Source organism: Lasioglossum baleicum, unplaced genomic scaffold, assembly GCF_051020765.1.
Source record: "Lasioglossum baleicum unplaced genomic scaffold, iyLasBale1 scaffold2131, whole genome shotgun sequence".
Classification (NCBI taxonomy): Eukaryota; Metazoa; Arthropoda; class Insecta; order Hymenoptera; family Halictidae; genus Lasioglossum; species Lasioglossum baleicum.
The window spans coordinates 1-20556 of record NW_027471190.1 but is presented as its reverse complement, the minus strand read 5'-3'; the positions used below and the strand labels follow the sequence as shown (position 1 = coordinate 20556).

General features: G+C 45.7%; 6 protein-coding genes across 6 annotated transcripts; 3 read left to right on the top strand and 3 right to left on the bottom strand.

The window, feature by feature from the left end:
• Positions 1-1321: 1321 nt before the first annotated feature.
• Positions 1322-4049, bottom strand: LOC143221269 (putative glutamate receptor). Its single transcript, XM_076446750.1, has 11 exons — positions 3833-4049; positions 3672-3772; positions 3527-3610; positions 3155-3460; positions 2973-3079; positions 2665-2835; positions 2337-2575; positions 2071-2285; positions 1744-2000; positions 1612-1684; positions 1322-1531 (listed from the first exon to the last, which is right to left on the bottom strand). Exons 1-11 carry the CDS (start codon positions 4047-4049, stop codon positions 1322-1324), a joined length of 1980 nt encoding a protein of 659 aa, XP_076302865.1.
• A 3170-nt stretch (positions 4050-7219) lies between these two features.
• LOC143221268 (uncharacterized) lies at positions 7220-10348 on the top strand. Its single transcript, XM_076446749.1, has 13 exons — positions 7220-7280; positions 7354-7477; positions 7550-7680; positions 7743-7877; positions 7946-8113; positions 8182-8270; positions 8366-8543; positions 8613-8835; positions 8917-9078; positions 9166-9320; positions 9418-9653; positions 9739-10007; positions 10066-10348. The coding sequence occupies exons 1-13, from the start codon at positions 7220-7222 to the stop codon at positions 10346-10348; spliced, it is 2214 nt and encodes a 737-aa protein (XP_076302864.1).
• A 279-nt stretch (positions 10349-10627) lies between these two features.
• On the bottom strand, positions 10628-11630 carry LOC143221267 (uncharacterized). Its single transcript, XM_076446748.1, has 5 exons — positions 11603-11630; positions 11477-11514; positions 11200-11397; positions 10743-10836; positions 10628-10680 (listed from the first exon to the last, which is right to left on the bottom strand). Exons 1-5 carry the CDS (start codon positions 11628-11630, stop codon positions 10628-10630), a joined length of 411 nt encoding a protein of 136 aa, XP_076302863.1.
• A 1834-nt stretch (positions 11631-13464) lies between these two features.
• Positions 13465-14465, bottom strand: LOC143221273 (protein preli-like). Its single transcript, XM_076446753.1, has 4 exons — positions 14374-14465; positions 14053-14266; positions 13710-13958; positions 13465-13626 (listed from the first exon to the last, which is right to left on the bottom strand). Exons 1-4 carry the CDS (start codon positions 14463-14465, stop codon positions 13465-13467), a joined length of 717 nt encoding a protein of 238 aa, XP_076302868.1.
• Positions 14466-15888: 1423 nt separating this feature from the next.
• On the top strand, positions 15889-19452 carry LOC143221266 (uncharacterized). Its single transcript, XM_076446747.1, has 12 exons — positions 15889-15942; positions 16030-16239; positions 16301-16486; positions 16576-16749; positions 16842-16966; positions 17049-17551; positions 17635-17837; positions 17936-18137; positions 18317-18523; positions 18597-18689; positions 18781-19068; positions 19133-19452. Exons 1-12 carry the CDS (start codon positions 15889-15891, stop codon positions 19450-19452), a joined length of 2565 nt encoding a protein of 854 aa, XP_076302862.1.
• A 525-nt stretch (positions 19453-19977) lies between these two features.
• On the top strand, positions 19978-20550 carry LOC143221265 (V-type proton ATPase subunit e 2-like). The gene is made up of 4 exons (XM_076446746.1): positions 19978-20075; positions 20228-20275; positions 20352-20439; positions 20530-20550. Exons 1-4 carry the CDS (start codon positions 19978-19980, stop codon positions 20548-20550), a joined length of 255 nt encoding a protein of 84 aa, XP_076302861.1.
• The last annotated feature ends 6 nt before the right edge of the window (positions 20551-20556 follow it).

Below are 20556 nucleotides of genomic sequence, written 5' to 3'. Positions count from 1 at the left end.
GGGATCGTTCTTCCCTCTCGCGTTCGATCGCCAGAAAATCCCGCCGATATTCCTCGTGACACGACAACTCGTGCGGGAAAACATCCTCCACCTCTTTCCATTCTTTTCGAGCGATCGATCGATCCGTCTGCTTAAACCTCACCACCTTGTTCCGCCGAATCGCCACCTCGAAACGAGAACGAAGCATAGTCGTAAACTCGGGATTACCTAAACCGAACCGATCGGCTTACCTTGAGAGGCGTCGGCGGAGGCGGTGGTTCATCCACGGGTGTTTTCACTCTGGTCCTTAACGCCACCTTCGCGCGCTTCGGCACACCGGTCACCGGCCTGTCGCAGAAGAAACAAAAGTATCGAAAAGCTGGACGGCAGGACGAAGAAAGAAAAGAAAAGAAAAAAAGGGAAAATGCCAGGCGTACGCGTTCGCCTTGCTCTCGATCGTGCATTTCGACTGCGTGGCCGTTCTCTTCGTCGCGATCGTTCGTTCCGCGATCTGCGAAGAAGCTGCGCCGATACGTCGGTGGACCAGCGAATCGATGGCGACGTCGACCGAGGCTGAACGCGCTCTCGCTGCGCTCCTATCGGTTTGCGTCGATTGCACCGAATTCGACCTGCGAAAGACGAGCGGAAAAACAGCTTTAGACTTAAAACTTTAGAGATTTCGCGGCGTCGATCGGCTGAAAGATACCTCGGACGACGCGGTATTTTAGAGGGTAGAAACTTCCTGCCGACCCGCTGCTCCTCCTCCGCCGTACATCGGTTTCCGGTTGCCGATAGCTTAACCGGCAGTTTGCTCGACCCCTTGCTACACCCTTCCTCGCGCTTTTTTTCTACCTGTTTACGGTTCTGCTCGTTTTCCACGAACAACTCGGCGATTCTTCCGACTGCATCGCGGCGCGATCCCTCTTCCGTCCCCGAGGCGACCGCGCTCCGTTGATCGCAGTGAATGTGAAACGGCGTTCTTTTCACGGGATAGCTGGAATCGAGAGTGCGGCCAGCGCGAGCATTCTCGTTCGAGCCTCCGGCTTCCTTCCTTCGCTCCTCGTTCGAACCTAAGAAGACGCGCGTCCGACTCGCGAACGACACCTTTTTACCACCGTCCACCGCGGTGCGAACCGAGGAACGCGCGTTTTCCTTTCCGCCCGGCGGCGAGGAAACCGACGCGACAGACGAGCGAGCGTTTCGCCCCGAGTGAGCCATCCTTTTTCCACCTTTCGATTTTTCCTCTGAACCGCGGTTTTCGCTTCAACCTCGATCAACCACGCTAAACCTCGCGCGACTGTCGCTCGTCGGTTCGTTCCTCGCGTCCGGACGAAGCCTTTGTTTATTTTCGCGTACAACCGACCGGGGCAAACGTCGTCGAATCGTTCGTTTTCGATTCGAACTGCGAATTTGCCGCCGGTCGCCTCTCTCGATGCCGATCGACCAATCGTTCCACCAGCAACACCAGGCAAGTCACGAGGAAAGCGGACAGCAGGAATACGAGTAACGGCAACGCGTCTTCCAGCTCTACCGAGCTCCAGCCCGATGTTCCCTGCAACCCGATACACGCTCGGTAATAACGATCGGTACGCGTCGCGACCTTCTCGTGGAAATCGAAACGCGACCGCTCACCCGATACACGTTGCTCGACCATTCGATCTTTTGCAACCGCTGGAGAATTCCGCTGTCCCGAAGCAGCAGAATGCTGAAAAAAACGGAAATCGCCGGTGACCGAAGCGCGTGAAAATGGGGGGAGGGACTGACTTGCTATCGATGATGCCGCGATAAGGGCTTTGCGCCGGCACCGCCATGGCTATCGTCGTCTGCATCATCACGTCCAGAGGTACCAGGGCGCAGCCGACTTTCCCTTGCAACACCGACACCATATTGTCCAGCGTCATGAACGCGTATTTCTTCTCTCCGCAAACGCGATTCAATCCTTCCAAGTAATTCGTCGGCAAGTCGGTCTCTCTGGTCAGCAACTCCTCCAGCATGACCGAGAGCACGGCGTCCGTGGTGTTCTGTCGGTCCGCGTGAAAGATTAAGAGAGACGAAGAGGAGAAGTAACAATAGGTGTCGGAGGGTGTGTACCTGAAAGAAATCGTAGTCGGCCGAGTCGGCGACGACGGCGAACCGATAGGTCCCGTCCGCCAGCAAACCCTCCATCGTGGTGAACGGCATCGCGAACGTCTTGACGGCCAGGTAACTGATCAACGCCGCCGAGTAAGCCGCCAGCACCACCACCGCGGTCAAGTGGACGCTCAGGTGCACCAGGCGTATCGGATCCAAGGTGGACGATTCCATACCTGCAACCCCCTCGTTCCTAACGATCCCTCGATTCCCGTCGCCGAGCTTACCTTGCCCGCAGAACGCGCCAAACACGAAGAACGCGATGCCGAACAGCTTGGTCGGGGAGAGCGTGAATTCCGGCGGAGACGACACGAGTCTTCTGGAAAACGCGTCGATCCCGAGGATCGCCAGGTCCACCACCACGATCGTCAGCCCGATCGCGTTCCAAACGTTGAACGCGAACGGCGCCAGGTACGCGTTCCACTTCACCGCTGTGGTGTCCGGTCGCCTGATGTACACGCGGCATCTGACAACGAACACGGCAACGAATACGACAACGAGAAAAAGAAAGAGAGAAAGAAAGAAGGAAAAAGGGAAAAGGTATGACGCGCTCACTTGGTGGAGTAAATGGAGGTGGTAAATCTTACGGCGTCCAACCTGGAGGACGTCATCATCAACTCGGCAGCCGCGAGATCAGCCTCGCCCTCCACCAGCATCCTGATCAGACCCGTCCATCTGCCGTTCGGCATTCGCACGCCCCACGAATCGGCCTCCGCGTACGTGAACCTGAGAAAACTCCTCGCCTTTAATTCCAGCGATCGTTGGGTTAGTCCAAGTCGAGAGGAAGCGGCCACGAAGCAAACAGGAGAAGGCTGATCGGAAGGAAGGAAGGAAGGAAGGAGAAGCGGCGGTACCAAACTCACGTGCAGTTCATCCCTTCTTGCAACAGCTGAATCACCTCCCCGAAGAAACCCCCGATACCGAACGTTTGGCCGGCCTGGTCGCGGAAAATCCTCGAAACCGGCGGATCCTGTCGGTGCAACGGATAGAGACTGACCGCGAAGCTCGTTGGAAAAGGTAAGAATAATCGGGATATATCGCTCACGTGAATGGAGACAACCCGTATGTTGCGCCCTTGTAGATCGTGCCTGCGTTGATACAACCCGAGGAGCGGCCCGTGAAATCCTTTGGACGCGTTCCACCAGCCGAAATCCATCGACCTCAGGCCGTCCTCCCTATCGATTCGATAGACGTCTCTCACCAGCTCCCCGCTCCCGTCCGCCGCCCTTTGGGCCACCATCAGCACGCAGTCGAACGGTACGTAGATGTTGGACAGAAACTCCTCGATTTTGGTACCGTCTCTCAGAAACAGCAACCACGTCGGGTAAGCCATCGTGATCCATTTCGAAACCTGTTTCGATACGTTACGATTCCTTACGATTCCATTCCTCTCGTCCGCGACTCCCGACGCACTCACCAGAACGAACTGCCGCTTGATCTCGTCGAGATCGTTCAGCAGCACGAACAACGGTCTCTTGATACGATGATAGGTGTTAGCTAACTGAAAGAGTAGAGGAGTCGCGTGGAAAATTGACCTGCGATAGCGCAACGTTCGCGCTTACCCGACTCTTGAACACGCGAAAATCCATCACCGCGGTTCGGATGGCCAAAGTACCGCTCAAGTACCTTTGAAGCGTCAACAGCCCGTCCATTTCTTCGAATCCTGAAACAACGGTTCGACCGGGTTAGACCGGGCCTCTCTTCCAAATACCAGCCCGCTCACCTCCGCCCTCTACCGAATTCGTCGACCCGTGGAACAGTATCACGCACGTGTTGTTGAAGTAATCGTGTACTCCCTCGATCAAACTCTCGTACACGCGAAGCGGCCTTATCAGCAGGGGTTCGGCATTCGCGGAGGGTAAAGGAAAGCGCGAGCTGCTCGAAACGCAGAACCACACCAGTAGCAGCGGCACCGCCTTCTCCAATCGGATTACCCTCATCGCGTTACCCTTCGATTACCAGCACCCTCTCGATCTTTTCCCGCGGAAAACCCAACGTTTCCCGGAACGTTCCCAGTCCGATCTCCCACCTATACTCCTCTTGGCTGACGATCCGAAACGCGCGAAACGTCCCGATTGTCCAAGAACGAAACTGCGGAAATGTAAAATCGACGGTTGGCCGATGGAACGGCTACGGGCATGCTCGGATAAAATCTCCGTTCATCCACGGACGCGATAGTTGCCTAGCCCGTGCCGCCGACTAACACGCAAACAGCGTTGCGAGGAGAGATCGATCGCGATCGACCGCCAAACCTCGGTGTTTCGAATCTCCGGTCTCCTCGCGTCTTTACGCCGTGGAGGTTCGCGTGCCACGCGACGCCCCGCGACTTTGATCAGCTTCGCAAACACCGACTCGCTCTCACCGTTTTACCTTTGACTTTGCCAAAGTAAACGACGAATCGGCACGATTCCACGTTCAGCGAGAACCTTACGTTCCGTTTCGCGTGTTTAGCGAAACGGAAGGGAATTGAAAAATTCGACGTTTGTTTGGAAAAAAATAGGAAACTAGGCAACGTCGACGTTTCGAGTAATTGCTACGATACCACCTTTCTGACCGATTATTTTCGTTTCGGTGACTCGTCCGTGGACGACTTGGCAGGGGGTTGATAACCGTTCGGCGATAAGCGCCGATTAACCACGATAGAGAAAAACAGAAAGAGAGAGAGAGAGAGAGAGAGAGAGGAGAGAGACCGACTCACCGTGCATTTGCGTGACACGCGAAAGCATGCAAGGCCGTAAATTAACATCGATAACGAATCGAATTGCTATTGCGTCGAGTCGTGGAAAACGATAAAGGGTGCAAGTCGATCGCGATTCCGATGGTCGCGCAAAAGTCGAGTAGGAGTCTACGACCAAGAGGAAAACGAAGAGCAGCGATCCCCGGATATGAACGTATCGGCCATTTTGTTTCTGTCAACGCTCATCTGCGCGTTCGGCGATGGACCTAGTCGATGCATCGCGATCCCAATGGTTTCCGCCGATCAAGGTATCGTCCTAGTACCGTTACGATTAACCATTAACCGAGGCGATCGCGTAATCGATCGTACGAGAATACAGCTGGTCGCGCGATCGGTGGAAGAATTTTCCTACGACCAGTCGACTAGTGTCGGCTAATTGGTCAACTAACCCGTTTCGAACGCGTTTCAGCCAGTATCTCGGGCGGCCGACACGACCAGGACGTCACGACGTTTCATCGCTGGGCGCGCGCCGCTCCGAATAACGCTTCCACCGGCAATTCCACCGGCAATTCCGCCGGCAATTCCACCGGCAATTCCACCGGCAATTCCACCGGCAATTCCACCGGCAACTCCACCGGCGGCAACAACTTTCCGCCGAGTCTCGGTCCAGCATTGCCCGGAAACGAGACCAACGAGATCGATCGCGTTATCGATAACCTCATCTTCAGGATCGAATCGATACTGTTATGGTGGTTAGGGTTGGACGATGTTTCCAGCCTGGAAACGTCCGGGAGTGCCGAAATCTCCGTGTACGTGCTACAGAGACGTAGGCGGGCGTTGCAGCAAATATTCGATTTAATACCGACCAATCTGCCGAATGTTCTTCGCAATCCCGTGGAATACGTGCGCCAGTGGTTAGAGTCGGCGCAGCGTGTGATTTGCGAACAACTGTCGACGATCGTAGACCGAGTGGCGAACGACACGATCAACTTCTTGTCCACCCAAGGATTGCCCGCGTTGCGTCACGTGCTCGATAGACTAGAAAAGACCAATCGTTTGCCTACCACTCTGGATAACCTGATCGTCCAGTTCGACTCGGTATACGATGTCTTGCAATTGCTCGGTTTCATAAAACCTAACGGCAAGTGATCACTCGGACTCGTAGGACGATTCTACGAGAGAAATAGTCGCGAAACGAATAAACGTTTATAGATGAACAGCGAAACCTTGGAATTCTTCTTCTTCTTCTCTTCGTACCCACCGACTATTGTTAACCCAAACCGACCTACTCCGTACCCCCTGGTTCTCCTCCTCTTATCGGTTACTCTCGTCTTACGAAAACGCCGCTTACGAAAAAGCGGCAATCGCGAGAACAGAGAGAAATCGTCTGGCCGGTTTTCATGGAATGCGGGTAGGTAGACTCGGGGATTATTGGCCGGCATGCGGGACTGGTTTCTTTCGATCGGCGGATCGCGCGTCACGCGACTCGCATCGTTGGTCCGAGAAACGGCGGAAAGTCGCGGACGAGGATGGAAAGCGTAAACGTTGGTAAAACGTGGCGGTTGCGTAAGTCGAAGGACGCCTCTAATCGAGGATCGCGTCATCGAGCTGTCGGACTGCCACGGTATCGCGTGTCCGCGCGTTACCCTCCCTCCGACCCACCGTCCGTTACCGGAATCCGCACAGTCGAATCCTGGCAATTCCACCGGCCGATCGGTTCGATTAACGGCCCTCGGAAATATTGGACTAATCGCGACAGGCATCGATGCACCAGCGGGCGGGGGGGGAGTCGCGTCCAACCTTTTGTCGCATTCATCGCCGTAAGCGTCCGTGAACGCGCGCGCTCGACCGAAGAGCCTGCTCTCGACGCCCAACCTAACCCAGACCTAACGCAAATTTCCTTCTTCGAATATTACCGCGAATCGCCGAGACGTCGCGCCGCCGCCTGGCTCTAGACCTCGATCGTCCGACCATTCTATCTCGGGACTGACGCGTTTCGCAACTCGAGCAGCTTACGCGATTCCACGACGCGTCGCGATTATTCGTTCGTGGACCATGGAGCTGGCGGGCGCGGGCGGACGCCCACCAGTTCGTGCCTATTCGTTTTTACGACGATGCAGGTGAACGCGTACGCACCTTCGACCAAAGCGCGTCAGTTGCTCGCGAAATTGCGATTCGTTCGCATCTTCCTCGCTACGACCAAACTGGAATACTACTCGGCAACTTCCGTTCCGATCCTTCTCCCTGGACACGCCTCGCCGCCGCGACCGTCCATTTTTCCATCTGGTTTACGTAAGCGATTTCGGTGAATCGCGTGGCGCGAATAGCCAACCATCCCGAAGATCCTTGGCACGGTATCGCAGCTCCTCCAGCAGACCGATTGCGCGCGTACGCGCGTACGCGCGCAATGCCATCGGCAGACCGTCTGTAAACATGCCGGCGATCGTTCGTCTTTTCCTAGGGATCGCGATATGCGGATTTCTCGCGGAAACAGGTAAGAAAACGTTTGGCCAACCGTCCATCCTCGATCCATCGCTCGTTCCCGATCCCTCTGCTTCCAGAGGGAGAAGAACGCTGTTCCTACGTTAGCTGGGAGAAAATTGCTGGCGTGAAACCGGACACCGTCGAGTCGCACGCGGTTCTCTATAGCGCGGTCAACTCGAACGGCATAACGAAACCTTGCTTCGAAAGGTAGGTGGTAGACGAACGATCTCGTCGTTCGCGGCAACCATCCGACCAACCGTGTCTTTTCTCGAGTTTCAGATGCAAACGCGTCAACTGCACCGCATTCGTGATAGATTTCGGTAGGAGCGTTTGTTACACCGTACAAACCGACGACGACGAACTAGTGCCCGAAGCGAATTCCGTGTTTTACCATCGAGTCTGCGCGAAGGGTAAGTTTGCCAACGAGACGGGGAACCACACGGGTTATTCTTCCCTTCTGTCCGCTACCTAGTTCCAGCCAGCTGCCAGCGACGTAGACTTTGGCAAGTGGAACGGAGTCCGGGAGCGGTGTTGATCGACTCCGGTGCCTTCCATCTGCCCGACCCGATCACCAGGAATCGATGTTACGAGAAATGCATCGAGACAGGTAAGCGCCACCGGAGAGAGAGAGGTATTACAGAGAGAGGTTAAACGGATAAGGCGATTCGATTGCAGGAAGGAGCTGCGAGTCCGCGGAATTCCGCACCGCGAAACCGCTCTCGTCCGACCAGGCCGCGCTCGGCCGATGCTCCCTCTCTTTGCACGAACGAGGCACCAGACCTAGGGCGTACAGGGCCTCCATGTACAGGGACGAGTACCTTTGGGACCAATGTCGAAACCTCTGTAAGCCAGATCCTGCTGCAGCCGCGCCCGGCCGATCCAGCCCTTCCAATCTTTTTCCCTCCTTTCAGCTAGACGCGAGTATTGCTCCTACGCGGAATTCCAGAACGCTTCGCTACCGTACTCGGACGTCGCTCTGACCGATCTCGACGAGAACCAGGTAGTATGTTTGATTAGGCGCGCCCTACTTATTTCCTATATTCGTTACCCTATCCTCCGTTGTGTGCGTTGACGACGAACGACGAACGGACGCAGTGCGAGAGCAGGTGCGATTCCAGCGTGGACGGTTTCGTCTGTCGAGGATACACCTTCGACAATTCGTCCGGCGAACCAGTTTGCCTGTTGCATTCCGAGGACACCACCAGCCTCGGCGTTAGCTCGCTGATCACCCTGGCCAACGCGATCTACAGAGAACGGGAACCCTGTTTGGATCGTGAGTAGCCAATCGCGAGCGAACCCCGATCCAAAGTATAGCCGCGTCTTTCGTTCTTCCGATCGGCAGTCAAGGTACGATGCAACGATTCGACGATGACGATCGAGTTAAAAACCAACGACGGCTTCTACGGTCGGATCTACTCGAGCGGACACGCGGACACCTGCGGCGTCGAAGGTACAGGTGGTAACCGTACCTCGTTCACCTTACCTCTCCCAGCCGCGGACAAAATCCGCGATGGCAAACTCCGCTGCGGATTGAATCCCGCCTTTTCCATCGACGATCGAAATCGGTAATCTCTCTTTCCCCCTCGCTCCGTTTTTAAGTAACTTTCCTATACTATCGACCAGAGAAACGAAACGATCGATTACAGAACGCGGCCTCTGGTTTGGGCAACGATCGTCGTACAATTCAATCCGATCGTTCAACGACTCGGCGATCAAGCGGTCAAAGTCGGATGCTCGTTGAACGAGCGAGAACCTCCGCAACCGAAAAACGTCACCGTCCACTCGAGCTTCAGCTTCCTCGATCCAAAGTGAGAATAATCCTCGACTCGCTTATTTCTACCATACTCGCGCTCCCAATTCGCTACACGTCGTTTTTCATTTTTCCTCTTATTTAGCGCAGGAGTACCACCGATCTCTTCGACGATAGTGAACGCGTCCTCGCAAGCGCCATCGGTGACGATGAGAATTCTCGACGAAAACTCGAAAGACGCCACCGTCACGCATCTAGGACAAAAGCTCACTTTGAAGATCCAACTGAACCCATCGGACGGTAAATGAAACCTGCCTCTCTCTCTCTCTCTCTCTCTCTCTCTCTCTCTTTCTCTGTACGCGTACGCGCGAATTCGCTACACTGGACGATTTCGTAGGCCCTTATGACATTACCGCGGGACACCTCGTAGCCAGCAGCGCTTCCGGCGATGCCTCCTATCTGTTACTAAATCAAGTCGGTTGTCCCACTGACCCAACCACCTTCCCCGTTCTCTCCAAGGATCCAGACGACGGCCGTTCCTTGATCGCCACTTTCACGGCCTTCAAGTTCCCCGACAGTCAGCTAGTTCGATTTAACGTGATCGTTCGATTCTGCTTGGACAAATGTACCGCGGTGAGTGAGACGCGCAATCGTCGCTACCACCTGCTGGTTCTTCTCTTACCGAGCTTCATCCTCCTTCGTTCCTCCTGCGTTACAGACCAACTGCAACGGTGAGAAACTTTCTTACGGAAAGAGAAAACGAGCCAGCGAGTCTGGGAACAACGCATCCACGGCTTATCGCACCGAAACGGAAGAAACGAACCGAGATGCCACCCCGGAAGAGTTACCGTTGCAGCTCTCTATAATCGTTCAAAATCCCGTCGCATCTTCGGCTGATCGTTTGTCTTCGAGAGAAAACGGATCTCCCGATACCGTGTTAATCACCGGCGGTGCTAGTGCTAGTAAGTCTCGCCCCCTCTTTCTTTCCCCTTTATCCACCGATGTTATCTCCCTGGATATTAGGAGAAAAGCTCCTCTTCCCCTTTTTCTTCTTCCACTTCTTCTCCCCAGACTCCGTGGATGGGCTGCTTTGCATCGACGCTAGTCTTGCTTTGAGCCTGCTGATTTTCGTACTGATCGTACAGATCGTGCTTATCGTTGGCTGCCTGCTGGCCGTCGCGCAGTACCGGCGAACAGCCATGCGAGCGGAAGAGGACAGAGCCAACGTCTTGGCCAGGCATTTGTACGGTATTCACGGAGGAAACTTTGAAATCGCGCGAAGAGTCAGATGGGCCGATCACGACGCTTCCTCCTTATCTCGCGCTTGACCCGACTCGACCCGACCCATTCCATTCCATTCCATTTCGTTCCAATGCAATCCAACCGCGCGCTTCGCGGCAATTCCACCGATAGGATGAATAGCGACGAATGGGACGGAGAGACGCAAGGATGGAGTAGCAGTCGTTATCGATCGAAACACGTGTATTAAAGACCAAGCAACGATCAATAGACAATTACATAATTATAGCGGGAGAGAACTAGTGTTGGCGAGCGTGATGCATTCGCGATGTTCTTTCGATCGTCGAAACGTGGTCACCGCGAAACCGTTATCCCTGCCTTAATCTCGTGCTGCATTTTCCGTAGTGACTTAGCGAAATGTCTGCAACAAATAACGACAAGCTCGTTTTAGCCGAGGAATAACGCGCCAAACTGGTTTCTCACCTGGTTTTCCGCATCTCGAAGCGCAGCCTAATTGCCCCGGGTTGTCGTAGTTCACGTTGTCCGTCCCGCACACCGGATTATATTCCGGCGTTCTCTGAAAATAGTTTCATCCTCTCTTATTCTCTACCGCCTTTCCTTTCTCGATACACGCCGACCACGATAACTCGTCACACCCGATATTACGCATCGCCAATAGACAGCGTTCCGAGGATATGTAACACGTATCGCGAGCTAATCGGATACGGCAATCTAAGGAACGTCGTCACTTTGTATCCTCCGCGGCAATTTATACGCGACGGAGCAAACGAGAAAGAAAACGAAGAATAGAAATTTTCCATCACTGCGTTATCCGAGAGAATTATTACGCGATCTTTACGCGATCTTTACGCGATCTTTACGCGATCTTAAAGCAAAGGAAGAAAAGAAAAGAAGAGGAAAGAAATTTTCCGTCACTCACCGGACACGCGTTGAAACAGTCGTCGAATTGGGAATCAACGGCAGAAGTGGCGGTGGTAGTGGTGCTGGTGGTGGTGGTTGTGCTCGTAGAAGTGCTAATCGTCGCTCGTCCGTTTACCGGCCCGTCAAAAATGAATCCGTCTACGAACGTGTTGCTTACCGATTCAACCCCACCGTTGATATCCAACAATTCATCGTTCTTCGCACCATCGACCGCAATTAAACGCTTGTAAATTCAACGAAATATTCCGACAATTAGACGATTAAATCTTTCTTACCTGTGGAAACCCAATCACGCTCCTGCTCGATGCGACAGCTACAATTGTAACATCGGTTCCCAACGTTAGAATATAAAATCATTTTTTTCTACCATATTCTCTCCTCGTCACGCGACACATACTCACCTAATATCATTACACAAGGTAACCACATTCTACTTAATTATGCGCGTCTTTCCCTTTCTCTCTCTCTCTCTCTCTCTCTCTCTCTCTTCCTTTTATTTTATCTCCTCTTTCTCTGCCCTATTTCTCTATACGTATATTTACACACTCGCGCACACAAGCGGCGCCCGCGCGCTCTTCGATACGGCCCTGTACGTTTGTACAGCGAGATCAAGGGGTTTACTGAATGAAAACAAACGTCTGCGGCTTTTATAGCTGACGCAGACGAGATGTAAGGTCGGTAAGCATCCAGTAGCAGCCAATTGTAGCGAGAATTCACGATCGTCCATAAAAATACACGTACAAAAAAAGCGGGAATACACTGGATTTTCCTGTTTTACCACTACTCTCTACATTGCACAGTCGCGTCTTTAAAGATAAGAAAATTCGTCATTTCGTATAATCGTCTATTCCCCAACCTTTATCCTCTTAATTCCTACTCCTTCTGTACAGTAAAAATAAGCGGCGTGTATTTGATTTCTTACGCATAATCTCTACACGCCTTATATGTGTGCATATTAAATTACTACGTCTGGAAATTCCACTTTCCGAAAGATTCACCTCTCAAGGTTAGTCGCGGGTATTTCGTTTCAACCATTCCCATTCTACTCCGTATCCATCCTCTTCAAAATCTATACTTATCTATAATCAAATTTTACAGATATTATAAAACATGCGAATAATTACTACAAGGGAAGATGATATCAAATTAATCACCTCTTACTTTTCACTAAATTAATAGTATATTTATATACTTCAATATTACAAATTTGTTTGCCTATGTAATATTTGCAGTGTTACAATGGTAACTGACTACAGGTAAACGTTAAATCAATACTTTTTCTTTCTTTTCTTTTTAACGTAGACTCGTTACTGTCTGTCTATCTGTCTCTGCTTCTCTCTCTCTCTCTCTCTCTCATACACACACACACACACACACACACACGCACACACACATACACTCTCTCTCTAACTACAATTTATACAATTTTCCTTACTACGTGAAATATTTAAACGAGATATTTCAATTTCACGTGTACACACGCGTTTATATAGCTGGAAAAAACTTTGCACGGATCTTTTTTAATACCAGTGCAATTCCAGTTTTACAATTACGTACGAAAATCATCGAATACATAAAATGATACAGAATAAATTTGAATTGTTTCTATAAAAAGCAAAATCGTTATTACAGGCAACGTACGTATGCGCTATCGCTGCGACATGTTACCTACGATTCTTGATTTTCATCTTTATATTTTACGAATCTAATTCGTTTCATCTCTTCGTTGATCTATCTTTTAGTGTCTAATGTAATCACGTTTAAACATCGGAAGCAAAACGGATATTCGAAGAAACAAAAGTACTTCCAACGGTAGGACACGACAAATTTTGTTGTCTTTCGAATATCACCGTACAGATCAACTGTAATATCGTTACGTTCGCGCGATTTAGCATCGTTAGTGATGGTTATATTTCAAAATATATTGCCGTCCGTAACTCAAATATACCTTACATGAATGTTAAAAGTGAATTGGCAGTTTGCAGGAATGATAACGTTGATGCAACATTGTGCTGAACTATCGTAGTGCAGTCGTTTAAATAAAATTTCCATTTTCCTGTTTATCCGAATACGAAAATGAATCTGAACGCTACCGAATAACTATCAACAATTTCACCTTATTCACTCGCTCAATTTCCCAACGATTCGGTCAACGATAGGATTATCCATTGCCTCTATTTCTGCATTATTATTTTTTCATTTTCATTTTCTCTATTCATCGAGTATCTTGGATCGTCGTTCGCGCCCCACAATGTCGTTTTATCTACGACTGTTCAGGCTGATATGCAGCATAAACCGTTCCGGCCTTCTTTTTTGCTAAATCAGCGGCTATTTTTGCAGCATCCTTTACCTTTTCCGCTTTACCTTGCAACGAATGTTGTATATCTTCCGCCAGACTGGTCTTTGCTCCGATTCCTTCGTCGACCTGTAATAAATATAGAAAGAAACAAGGAAATACAAATTTTTATTTTCCACGCCTAGGTTATTTCTCGTATACGATGATCTTACTAGGTGAGCAAATCCCATTTGAGAAAGCGTTGGATTCATATACCGTGCCGTATGTGGGAACATATGCGCTAAAACGTAATTAAATCCGTTATACGTTAAAGTACAATTCTTTTTAAACCTATCCAAACCAAATGCCTGAATAGCTCTACTAAATCCAAACACTTGACTATCTATCCATGCTGATCTCTTTGCTACTGTCCAATTAGGATTTTCTTCGTAAACCTTATAAACAACCTTCTCCGTAATACTCTACGAATCAAGAAAATTATAGTGATAGTCGAGCACCAAACAATTACTATACGATAGTTCCAGCAAACATGTCGCATGTGCTACGTCAAATTACCATGACTTTAGTGTAACCTAAATTTCTTGTATATGTCGTTAAAGTTTTTGTTTTCGGATCCACCGCACTCTCCTCGATAATTTTCACTGTGTTTTTATTAATAAATCGCTCTCCCCATTTAGGCACTCTGTTGGTTTTTGTCAATAATCGTGTCGTGTATAATATACCGTTTTTAACTTTCCTCGATACCGTGTCCTCTGTAAGTACATGGGTACTGAAAGAAATAAGGGAAACACGAAAATAAGAAAAGAAACAAAAGGGAGACCAGTTTTATTCCAAATAATATCGTTCCATTGCAAATTAGACCTAAACGCTTATTACCTGTTAGGATTAGGATATCTCTGCCAAAAGCCATTTGCCACTTGATTCCAATTAAATTGAAAAATTATACTATTTTCATAGTATTTAACCATTCTGTTGACTAGTATAATTTACCCTAACTAAGGAATAAAGTTAAGACAGTCACAGATGTTTCTTTACAAGAAACAGATTTAATCATACGTCGATGATTATTAGTTTTTATTTTTCCCTTATAATCTGAAATCGAAACAAGTATATATAAATACATTACACTTGTGTAGTTGCGTTTATACGCGCGCGTGCTTCTTCACGTACATATAGAGAAAATTCTGATGTATGTATGTATATATGTGTGTATGTATGTATATATGTGTGTATGGGAAATTAATTTCCTTTAATTTACTTTTAATATCCTTCCGACTAACATAACAATTGATACTAAACAGAAACCGCTCGACATAAATGCCATTATATAATGAAAAAACGTTCAACGTTTACCCGATAATGTTAGTTCGTTGTTGAAAATTCATACACGTGTTGTATGAATTTCTACTATGGGGAACATTCGAATTGCAAACGTATGCAAAACCAGAAGGAACATAAACACAATTTTATTGATTCGTCATGTGCAAAATTTGGTAAAGATTTCAACTGGTAAAGATTATTGATCCAATGAAATTACATAACCTTTTCTTCTATTTCAAATTTACTAGCCAATTTATGCATTTAATTATTAATTACCAACGTTTCGGCTCATATTACATAACATTTCTAATATCACCAAGATGCCACCAAATTACAAAGATACACTGAACGATGAAATTTTATTAGAAAGCAATAAACTTTTTCATCACGTAACAGCTACAAGGAGTATACAAGGAAGATTAACTCAACCTGATAACACATTTTCCTGATTGACCTCTTTTCTCCATATACGCTGTTTTATTTTCTAAATTACACCGATAACAGTCCGAAAAATTAATCCGACATTTACAACACAATTATGTTACTTACAACATTAATAAATTACTCTTTTTTCCATATAAGATTGTAATTTAATTTTCTCGCGCAACTGGTAAAACACGACTTGCTCCACCGTCGATATTATCGAACTGTTCTTTACCGTATCCCATACATATTCACACCGTGCAAATGTATTATTGTATATTCACTAAGAATCAGTATAGACAACTTTCATTTAGATGAGCGAACAAATAAACTGTTTGTGTAATTTCGATGAAACGCGTTTCTTCGAAATTTCTATCCAAACATACCTTACTTAAACGTATAAATTCTCACAGTGAAACACATTTCGTATGTGACAAAGGGAATTATATGCAGTTAGTTTTATATCATTTTTCTGTATGAAATGTGGTACGTACGTGACACCGAAACATCAACAGATTACCGATTTTCATTGTTATAATGGCGAATTAAAAATCAATTGATTACTATTTTCGTGTTGTTTATAAACAACTAAGAGTTACGAAATTGACTTGATCATCGTTAATTGTTTAAAAAGATAAAAGCTTAAAAATGCCGATAAAGACAAAGGAAATAAAAGGAATATTAATACCCATAGAGGAACAAGTAACGAAAATATAACAATTTCCTGACGTATTCGTATGATCAAATTTCACAAAGAATAACGTTATTTTAACGTCTTTCGTATCTTAGGTGAACAGATTAAAAGTCCTGATAAACAGTAACACTCTCGCTACAAATGATTCTACGTCAAGGAAATCTGCTCTTTTGGAACAACTGGCATGTCTGGGAGAAAAATTTGACGCTCTGTCGAAAGAAGAGATCAACGATTACGAAGAAATGGAATCAAAGATAACTAGTATCGTGGAAGAATTTTGCTCGCTAGAATATATAAACGAGTCTGTACGTTAGAACAGAGTATAAACTGGTTGCCTTTTAATTCTCGTATAAAAATCTTTTTCAGATCGAGAGTATAGACAAGCAGATGTCAGATCAGATTTTGACAAATGTGTTAGAGAAATTTAAATTAACGCTCGAAGCTCTAGAAAAGTTAGAATGCTTGCCATTGAAACAAAGATTAACAGACTGTTTAGATTACGTCAGAGAAATGGGCCAAGCGAATGAAATTGAACATTTCCAAAATATCAAGGTAGAAACAAAGGCAGATTGAAATATATTTTACTTCCTACGGATATACTACCGTTTATTTAACTGCGTTTGATATTCCGTTATCGTTAGGAGTTGGGCACTTCTATCTTGGAATTGCTCGGACCGTTACAGATATACAGAAAAAGCTTGGTATGTCAATCACTAGCCGAGAATATAGTGCTATACTCGTGTCAATTGTGTGCGGCATTCAAATTGTTAGTTCAATTAGTACAAGAGCAACATCGGTTAAACGCGTCCGTCTATGTAATTATTATAACATACTTGACAATGTCTATGCGTTTTATAAGTATACGTAAACTTTCTCTAATAAGATATTTATACCTTTATTCGTGTAGAATTGCAAGAAATACGTCTGCGATAGACTCTGCTTTTGCCTGAAGATGATTATAGAAATATTGGATACATCAGATCCGTTACCCAAGGATGAAGCATTTGAGCAAAAAAATCATTTTGTTTATAGGTAATTTCAACGAATAATTTCAATCGGTTCTTTAAAGTGACGACAGTTCCTATATTAAAAACCGCGTCTATTTTCCATCTAGAATGGACTTGGTATTGGATATTTTATCGGAAATGCCGAATAAATCGCAACAAGATCAAATATTGGAATGCAAAGATTTATGGTTTCGCATCGAAGATGTGTTCTCCTATGCTATGGCAATCGCACAGGTCTGCAAGCCTTGCAGTTTTAAAGCAATAACTGGAACTTGCCAGTCCATTATATCGGATTATGAAAATTTGAAGTTTCAACTGATGTCCGAATCACCCGATATAGCATTGAACAATTTGTTTATGAATAGTTTGAACGACGCACTTTACCGATTAGAACGTAAGATTAACGTGTCGGTGTTGAATCTTGTTATGGAAGTTTTCAGCGATCCTTTTCATGCTTTGAGAAAACTTGTTACGATCTGTGGTAATTCATTAAGCGCTAAAAAACGATCTAAAAATGATTTATCTAATGCCATAGAAGATTTCGATCAGATTATAGACAAATCCATGCAGATTGGATTATTCGCTATTGCTTCTTGCAAAGATCGAAATCGTAAGTTACCTTAACTCTATGAATTACCGCGAAATCAACGTTATTATCAGCTCTCTTTCATTTTCTATTTCGTATTATCTTAGGAATCAATCAAATACGCAATTGTCTGGCAAGCCTCGAATCTTTGGAGACCGAACTGATTTCCGCCATTACCACGTTTTATTTGCATCCGGAGAGCAAAGAAATGCGGGCTAATGTAAAGCTGCTAACTGCGCAATGGCAATTGGAAGTCAATAAATTACACGACGCGATCAATCTGATTATGGATTCTGCTGCTTATTGTCAGGTATACGGGGATAAATTTACGCCAACAATATGTATACGCCATACATCGAAGGTATATGCTTGTTAAGACAAATTTTGTACGTCATTCTTTACATTCAGGTGGTTTTAGACGATCTTCACGATCGTATTTCCGTAATGTCGAATTGTCTGGATAATAGAAAGCCTGTCACTCAAACGCAGGTACAGAGCGTTGTGCTTAGATCTTTGTCGCTCTCTCGTCAAATCAGTATCACCATAAATGACATTGGAAGCGACATCGTTGAAAGGCAGACAATAATGATGATTAGGGAATTAAAAGCTGGTAAACATTTCTTAATTGTCGTTGCATTAAAGTCTTTAATTTCTTCTCCCTCTTCTCCTTCTCCTTCTCCTTCTTCTTCTTCTTCTTCTTCTTCTTCTTCTTCTTCTTCTTCTTCGTTTTAATCAAAAGAAAAAAAGGGCAAATTTTCACGAAATCGTAATTGCTTTCATATTTTGCAGCAATATTTGAGGCTGATGCCGCCTCGAAAAGTCTTTTAGTAGAAAATGCTACGGAACCACAGCAATTACGCGTGATAAAACGGTGCGAATTGATTTTGAACGTAGTCAAAAGATTACATCCAGCTCTAGTTGCTATCATGAATAATACAACATTGATGAATACCAGTTACGGGAAGAACGGCAAGGGACAAGGAGATACTATTCACAGTATGTTATACACTTTCTAATTACCAACCAAGTTTTGTTACGAGTCTCGTTATTTTGATATATCCTTTGCTAGACCTGAGTAATAAATTGGCATGTACAATTTATGGATTATCCAACGATCATCATCATCAGAAACCTTTAGCCTACATAAGGACTCCTTATACTGGTAAGAATAGCGTTATACGAATGTTATCGATTCATCTTCACGGTTCATTTATTCTTACTTTTACTCTTATTTGCATTGTACATGTTTTTAGTGAGCACTTGCAAATCATCCTTATCTATACAGACTGCGAATAGCGTTTCTAGAACACAACTGAATTTATCGTGTTTAATTCCTTATATTAAAAAAGGACGCGAGATGCGCACTGAACATTCGGTAATGTATAGAACACCATGCAAAAATGACTCTATCGATCGATCCCTGGCCGACGTTGAATTAAAGACTCGAAGCTTGACGACTATCAGACAACACCTTTTCAGTAGAGATAGCATTGGTTCTCACGATGATACTTGTTTATCCGAGGAAAGTATGAATCTAACAGGTAATGTATTCGTGAATGAAACAGTATTTTAATTAATTAACTGTTCATATAATATAACTTTCAGGTGTTTTAGAGAAATTTGTAGTTTCTTGTACAAATTTGACTGTATCCTCGTCGAAATCTCACCATGTTGAGAAAACGCAATATGACACAATCGCCGACGCTTCTGATAAAAAGTCGTCTGTGAGATGTTTGACCGAATCTTTGGTCGAATGCATCGAAACACAGTCTGAAATGACATCTGGTAAAATGGATCAGTGTTCCACGATTGGTGGAGGTGATGGACCATCGATCGTTAATATATCGAAAACTTATGACGATGCTCAACGTTTGAGTAACAACACCGAAATGACACAAGAACGATTATTTGGCGATAAAACGTAGCTACTATAAATTACATTCACGAAGAAGTACATTGATCTTCATTGAATTTGAAGTTTCAGTATAGATCCGAAAACACGCACATTCGCTATTAAAATACAGTGCCTACAAAGTAATTCCTGTTAAATACAAAAATACTATATTTTTAGAGAGCGAAAGAGAGTGTGTGTATACGTATGTGTTTGCGAGTGTACAAATTTTACTTAATAGCCAAGAAGTTCTATTTCAACTTACGAATGTTAAGATTTGTAAAATTTTCATTAATAAAGAGATGTTTCTAAACTGATTCGCGTTTTAACTTTGATCGATCGTTAGGCAATCGCGATTCGTAATATCGTATCGAAAAGACGAACACGTATGCGATTTATCGTATCTCGAAATTCTCGCTTGCGAGTCGAATGTACGATCTATTGAAGTAAATCGAGAGATTCACGTGACTCTCATTTACATTGGCGAATTGGTTGCCTATTAGGTTCAGCCCATTTATAAAGGATAAGAGCAAGTTATTTGTTATAGAAAAAAAAAAAAATGGGAGCATCGTTCATACCAATTTTAATTTTTACGTTATTTTGGGGAATAATAGGAATTGTCTTACCTTTTTTCGTTCCAAAAGGTACCAATCGCGGGTAAGTGTTCAATTATAATTGACAATTATACCGTGCAAAATCCTGATCGTTCGAAAACTTTTCCTCGTACAAGAAAAAGAAATACATTGTGTTAACGTTAGCAATTTTGTTAAATTGCTATTAATAATATCTTATTATTCTTCTCATTACAGGATTCTTCAGGTTATGCTTATGTTGACAGCTTTTACGTGTTGGTTGTTGTAAGTTGAAAAATGTCAAATAGAATTGAATTTATAACTAAACTCTGTACAACATATTATTTTATTATTTTCCCAGTTGGTTATGCTGTTATATGGCCCAAATGAATCCTCTAATTGGACCAAAGCTACCCAAGAATACAATTCTTATGATGGCACGCGAATGGGTAAATGTATTTCCTTATTACGACAGTACAGATATAGCTACACGATTGGTATTAATCAGATATTACATATCACAACAACATTTCTTACAGAGCAATGTTCAGTTTGAGTGAACGATA